Below are 6997 nucleotides of genomic sequence, written 5' to 3' on the forward strand. Positions count from 1 at the left end.
CAATGGCCTTGAGATAAATTATTTGCAGATGCTGATTCCTAAAACCTTTACATTATTCGGTCTGACACTGACTGGGGGCTCAGGAGGAGAGGAACAGCTCTGGAACTCCTGAGAATTTCTTCAAACACTTTATCCTAAAGTGACACAGTCACTGGAACATTTGTGGATGAAACTTTAGAAAAGGCTCATCCCTGCTTGTTTCCTTGTCTCTCACTCCCTATTAATTCCATGAGTGTTTCTGTATGAAATATGGTTCCCACCTGATGCCTGTAATCTAACACTCAGGAACACCAGTCTACAACTTTGGGCACATTATGGCACATGGCTCTTTTCCAGCTGGACCTAGAGAATTTCTTCTCTTGAACAGTACTGGGGGCATGATGTGACATCCCATGTGAAAAAGAGAACCATTCATGCTGCTCCAAAAATCACTGGTGGTTCTCACAACTGTCCTCATCTCAGGTGACCTCAGGACCCACCAAAAATTCTGACATCCAGAATTCAACATTAGTCCCACAGTCTACCCTAGGAGGCCTTGGACAACAGATTGGCCCAAAACTGGAGTGAAAACTATTCTCTGCCATGATACTATCCTCATTGAGGTATACGAAGTTTGGAACACTCACAAAACCAGTTCCTCATCATCCTGACAGTCCAATTTGGTTCTCAACACCAGTCTGACAGTGAACAAACCCCAAGATGAAAGGTGGCTTAAGTAATAGTCTTCATTATGGTATAGAGCAGAGCAAACTGAGGCAAATAGTTCCCAGAGTGACTTAGACCTTGAAAAACCTATCCTGAGCATGTTATGAGACAATGCCACCAAATAAATTGTGAGCCACCAGCAGAACCGAGACTGGATTCCATTGGTCAAAGCTGCCTTGGTCCTGGCAGGACCAAAGAGAATGACAACACCCAAGTGCTCAGGCTATTCATGCATTTCTAAGGGGATAAGAGAGCACAAGGATCTACCTACCCTGATCACACTGAGGTGACTGGTGCCAAGAATGGGGATCTACCACTTGGGTGAGGTAAGAAACTCACAGTGACATTAAGTCAGAAAGTACAGCATAGCTCCTTAAAAGCTCCCTACAAACCTGGTACTCATAGGCAATCTGCACACTAGAGCTGTTTAGATGTATGGTGTTCAAATTCCAGTTGATGACTCCCTCACAGAGCCTATTCCGTATGATGTATTAACTAAGGAGACAGCTCATTCGCTGCTCTCATCTCATTTGAAGCCTTTCTCCAGTAGGAACTTTCTGGTGACGAATGAGGTTAGACCTTCAGCTGAAAGCTTTCTTACATTCACTGTGCTCATAGGGTCCATCTGGGCTGTTAAGTTTCTGGTGCTCAGTCAGAGCAGACTTTGACAGAAAAATTTTCCACATTTGCTGTACTGGCAATGCCTTTCTGTAGCATGAAGTTTTTGGTGTTGAGTAAGCTGGGAGTTTTGGCTGAAGAAATCGCCACATTTAGTGCACTCGTGGTTTTTCTCCAATGTGAACTCTGGTGCTTAATAAGAGTAGAGCTTTGGCTAAAACGTTTCCCACATTCACTGCACTTATAAGCCTTTGCTCCAGTGTGAACTCTCTGGTGCGTAGTGAGAATAGAGTTTTGGCTAAAATGTTTCCCACATTCACTGCACTCATAAGTGTTTGCTATAGTGTGAATTCTCTGGTGGACTTTAAGGTGGGAGCTTTGCCTAAAGAACTTTCCACATTCACTACACTCATAAGGCCTTTCCCCAGTGTGAATTCTTCTATGTTTAATGAGGCTGGAAATGTACCTAAAGACTTTCCCACATTCACTGCACTCATAAGGCCTCTCTCCAGTGTGGATTCTCTGGTGCTGAACAAGCATCCGTTTACAGCTGAAGGCTCTCTTGCATTCTCCACATTCATAAGGCCTTTCTCCTGTGTGGACTCTCTGGTGCTGAACAAGTTTGCTTTTAGTGGTGAAGGTTTTCCCACATTCACTGCACTCATAAGGCTTGGCTCCAGTGTGAATTCTCTGGTGCACAATAAGTTGAGAGCTTTGGCTAAAGAACTTCCCACATTCTCTACACTCATAAGGCCTTTCCCCCGTGTGAATTCTCCTATGAGTAATGAGACTGGAGTTGCATCTAAAGACTTTACCACATTCACTACACTTATAAGGCCTTTCTCCAGTGTGGATTCTCTGGTGCTTAAATAGTATGGGTTTATGGGTGAAGGTTTTCCCACATTCGCAGCACTCATAAGGCCTCTCTCCAGTGTGGACTCTCTGGTGCTGAGCAAGTCTGTATTTGCGGCAGAAGGCTTTCCCACATTCACTGCATTTGTAAGGCCTTTCTCCAGTGTGAATTCGCTGGTGCCGAACAAGTGTGTGTTTGTCGCTAAAAGCTTTCCCACATTCGCTGCACCCATAAGGCTTTTCTCTAGTGTGGACACTCCGGTGCTGAACAAGTATGTGTTTACAGCCAAAGGCTTTCTCACATTCATCACATTCATCAGGTCTCTCTCCAGTGTGGACTCTCTGTTGCTGAGCAAGCCTGGACTTCTGGCAGAAGGGTTTCCCACATTCGTGGCATTTATACTGCCTTTGTCCATTGTGAGAGGGCTCTACACACTTGGTGTCCTTTTGTAGAGTGACCTGGTGCTGGAGAAGGCCAGAGGTACCAGGGAAATCCTTCCCAGGCTCCTGGCATGTGAAAGACTTCTTGTATGCATGGACTGTGTGGCTCTTCATAAAGGTCTTACCCACATGTCTTCTAAAGTGTTCCTCTCCACTGTGCTGGTGAAAGTTCACACCTGCCCCACACAGTTTCTGACCATGGTTTGTGCCAAGGTCCTCAGCTAGATGCAAACCACCTTCTAAGTACAGGCAGAACCTCTGCCAGGGATAGGACTTCAGTGTGGACAGGTCTGTCTTTGAAGTATTTATTTGTGGCACTTCTACAGAAACTTTCTGCTCAGAAGGTGTCTCCTCATCCTCTGCTCTATGCCAACACCCTGAAAGCAGAGAAATGTGGGTGAACTTCATGTAGATTTTGGTAGAAGGATGCAGCCCCATTACAAATATGTGGCTGACATAGAAACGAATAAACCCATGGGACTATTTTAAGGACAAGAGAGCTGGGGCAGGTTATGAAAGGACTGCTGTGCAGTATTGGGCCTCTACATGTCACAGAACATGGATGACTCACCAGGTGAAAGACACAGGATGGGGTGGAACACACAGAGGAGCTGGGGTCCACAACTCACTCCTCTGGGAGTGGTTTTCACCAGGGCCTTGGCTGCTGGTGCCACATGTGCTGTGTGGAAAGGTTTGTCCAGGCTCAGGAAAATCTGACTGTCACTGAGTAGGTAGTGTTCAAGAACTATTTTAAGGATACGTGGTGAACTCATGACATGTTAATATAGGCCAATATTGGAGAGCACATCAGAGTGATGATGGAGAAGACCAATAAAGAGTGGAAGACAGAGAGGTGAGGGATAATCCTGGGTTCAAATTCAGAGTTGAAATGACAGAAGGAGCAAAGTATCAAGAATGGGTAGGAAGGATAGAAATGAGGTACACAGTCATTGGTCTTGGCCCTAAAACATTGTGGGGAACAGGGCGTGTTCCTGATATGATCTGAACCCAGCCATGATATCACTTCCTCCTCCTGATGCCAATCACCAAGGTGGTTCCCACTTTGGGTCTCTCTAGCTGTGCCTGGAGTCATGTCCACTCTGTCATGTACCCAGGGTTCACCTCCCAGCTCCAACTGGAAAACAACATGGGACCTAGAAAATGCAAGTCCTAAGTGAAAGACATGACAGGTGAGCAGTCAGTACTGGCCTAGGGGGACAACCAATCCCAAAACAACCTCAGGAAAGAAAAATAATATCACAAAAAAAATCTTTGAGGAGGGTCTCACAGCAACAGCCAAGTGGACCCCACAAACAGTGACCACATTGAGTCCCAACAATTCCTGAAATAGTGAGGCCCCAGGAAATGTTAGCTAGAGGGCAGAGCCTGGAGCAGGGTGGTGTATGTGTCTACAGAGTCAACTTAACAGGGAGTGGCTGAGACTAATGGAACCCACTGAACTAATTCCAAGTCATTTGACCCAGAAAACCTTCGCTGAAAAAACTTCAGAGCATCTGGTATTGGGGATACTTCTGAAAGGAGATTGTATACACACTCACTCAGGCTTGGCACCCACAGCACAGCTGACAAGGAAGCAGTAATAGAGATGTGGTCACTGTCTAGCTGTGAAAAGAACAGAGTTGTCCTTGGAAAAAAGGGGAAAGGCAGAGACCTGCCCAGGATGCCGGGATTGGTGTGAGGGCCTTACCCAATGACGCAACAAGTGCAAAGGTCTCCAGGATCACATCACGGTACAGGAGTCTCTGGGCCTCATCAAGAAGCCTCCATTCCTCCTGGGAAAAGTACACAGCCACGTCCTCAAAGGTCACAGAGCCCTGTGATGACGGGGACAGATGTGTACATAAGCAGCCTCTCTCCCCAGGACCCCATAAGTACCCCTAACCCATACTCACTCTGGGTTCATCATGCTCCACAGGTCCCTAACTTAAAAGGCAGTGGTACCCAAAAACTCTTTGTACTTCCTTGAGCACTAGATACAACTCTCAGCAACAACAGGTAGGTGGACAGATAGATGCTATCTAAGCTGTTGGCCTGGTATTCAGGGCTCCCTCCCTCTCCAGCAAGACAACAGCCTGAGAGTCCCCAGGATCATGTCTCCTAGATACAAACAAACTTGGGCTCATCGTCCTCTCTTAAACTCCTGGTATGAGGGCTCTGGGGCAATTTGGTCACACACCTTCCCCACATGCGTATTACTCAGTGGCTAACTCCTCATTCATCTGATCCCCATCACCACCACCCGGCCCACAAAACTGGCATGTCTCCTGCCTCCTCATATACCCTTCTGCACACAGCATCAGAAAGTTCCTGCCAATGCAACAGGATCCCGCTGTACCCCAACTCTCCACTGGCGGTTCCCCAGCCCTGTTCTGAAGGCTTCTCCACCAGGCCTTGTTCCTAACTTTAACCTCAGTCAAAACATGCAGATCTAAATACGCCTGGTCAGGTTCCACTTTTATATTGCAAGTTATGTTTCTTCAACAGTTACAATCTTTGTCCATATAACACCCATTCAAAATCCACACACACTTGACACACCTTAGGTAAAACTCATCTGACATTGTGACAGAAACTCCCCAAGTTCCACCACAAAAGGCTGGTGAGTGCATAGGAGGAGAAATAAGCACCAGCCTGACTTTGCTATCACTTCACCTCCATTACTGCTTTCCCTCTGCATTAATTTCATGGCCACTCCCCCATAAAAACCTGGGCCACCCGCTGGACTTTCCCTAACCCCTACCTTCCCGCTGATGTTCACTGCTCTTGTAATTCTTTGTGACAGCCCAAGTCTCTTCCTTTGTCCCATAAGGGCATCCTGAAGCCTCCCCCAGCACTCTAGCGCTGCATGTTCAGCCGGTTGTCTCCTATACCTGGGAGTCAATGGAACTTTTGAGACTCAACACAGCCAAAACCCAATTCCTAATATTCTCACTGAAAATGACTCCTACCACTGACTTCCCCATCCCAGTTCATGGCACATACCTCCTTCCAGATGCAAAGGGAAAAAAACTTGGAGTCATCTGTGAGCTCTCCACATTAGAAAATCTGGTCCACCTCTACTTAAGAAACAAATCCAGAAGCCAAGTATTTCTTACCTCCACATCTGTCACTCTCGTCCAGGCACAACAAATGTGCTTCTAGATGATTACAAGAGCCTCCTTGATTATCTCCTTGTCTTCCTCCCCCCGAGTCTGCTATGCACACCGCAGCCAGAGGTAATCTCTTAAAATTTAAGTCACATCACTTTTCCCCCCTGTTCCAAAAATTCCATATCTGCCAACATTCTCAGAACAAAAACCCAACTTCTCAGGCTACCATCCTAGGCCTGACTCTGGCCCCCTTGTTCTCTGTTCTCACCAGACATTAACAGAGACCTACAAGTCCTAAAACACTCCCATCTCAATCTCATCCTCAAACATTTGTACGTACTACTCCCGTACCTAAGACAACCTTTCACATCTCAGTCCATTGGCTGCCAAAAATGGGAATCTCTCCATATAACCTCTGGCCTGGACTTGGAAACCTGGGCTGAGGGTTTCTCTAGGGTCTACAGCCACCAAGTCCAGTAAGAGTGACAGCAAAATACTTTCAGGACACCTACACTCACTGGTGCAGGGTTCATAAGTGATTCTGTTGAGTGTGGAATCTGTGGGAAGACCAGGGCCATGTAATATTAATTCTTATCAGCAACACAGACAAAAAAGAAGATTAATGAGTGAACATTTAATATTTCAGGCAAAGGCAAATACTTAAGGGGAAAAAAAAGCATGTAAAAGAGGGCAGAAAGTATTTTGGAGTTGTGCCATAAAGTCATGAGGATATCCTGAGAAAAGGCTTTCCAGAAGTGGTAAACACAAGTGCAAAGACTCTTTGTCAGAGTCACCTCTGGCATGTTTGACTACCATCTATGAGGACAGTGTGACTGGAGCCCAATGAGAAAAAAGAATACAGGATCATGTTGGCAAAGAAATGGTTGTGCCAGGATATATAACACTATTATAGCCCTAAGCCACAGATATCAAAATTAAGACTGATTTTATGTACAGCTGTTTCTGACACTTGCATTTGATTCCCTTATTCTGTCTCTCCCTTGCCAATAACACATTTTTCTCTTCTTGTGGCTTGTAGTTGGCCATAACAGCTGACCAGGAGTATTTATATTTCCTTTTCAAATTTTCCTTTGGTTATGTTAAAAATTGTTTTATATAAAATCCCAACTTACATAATCCATAGATTAAGTTCTGATTTGAAATTATTATAACATTACATAATAGGATTCAAGAACATGTACTTTTTTCATTTATTTCTATTCTTTGATATATCCATGTTTTTTCCCCCACAAATGTTCAGAAATTATTTG

The 6997-nt window shown here is 45.3% G+C and overlaps 1 protein-coding gene across 1 annotated transcript; it reads right to left on the reverse strand.

Annotated features, from left to right (window-relative positions):
- Positions 1-1353: 1353 nt before the first annotated feature.
- Positions 1354-4543, reverse strand: LOC103070469 (zinc finger protein OZF-like). Its single transcript, XM_007457504.1, has 4 exons — positions 4530-4543; positions 4325-4488; positions 2134-2993; positions 1354-2049 (listed from the first exon to the last, which is right to left on the reverse strand). Exons 1-4 carry the CDS (start codon positions 4541-4543, stop codon positions 1354-1356), a joined length of 1734 nt encoding a protein of 577 aa, XP_007457566.1.
- Between the last annotated feature and the right edge of the window lie 2454 nt (positions 4544-6997).

The sequence above is a fragment of the Lipotes vexillifer genome, unplaced genomic scaffold (genome assembly GCF_000442215.2).
Source record: "Lipotes vexillifer unplaced genomic scaffold, Lipotes_vexillifer_v1.1 scaffold995, whole genome shotgun sequence".
Taxonomy (NCBI): Eukaryota; Metazoa; Chordata; class Mammalia; order Artiodactyla; family Lipotidae; genus Lipotes; species Lipotes vexillifer.

Excerpts from the sequence above, each read along its gene's own strand:
- LOC103070469 (XM_007457504.1), bottom strand. Across the intron at positions 2,994-4,324 it reads TGCACTTGTTGCGTCATTGG|GGTGTTGGCATAGAGCAGAG; the intron begins GTAAGGCCCTCA and ends CTCTGCTTTCAG. Across the intron at positions 2,050-2,133 it reads AGTGTAGTGAATGTGGTAAA|TTCTTTAGCCAAAGCTCTCA; the intron begins GTCTTTAGATGC and ends GAATGTGGGAAG.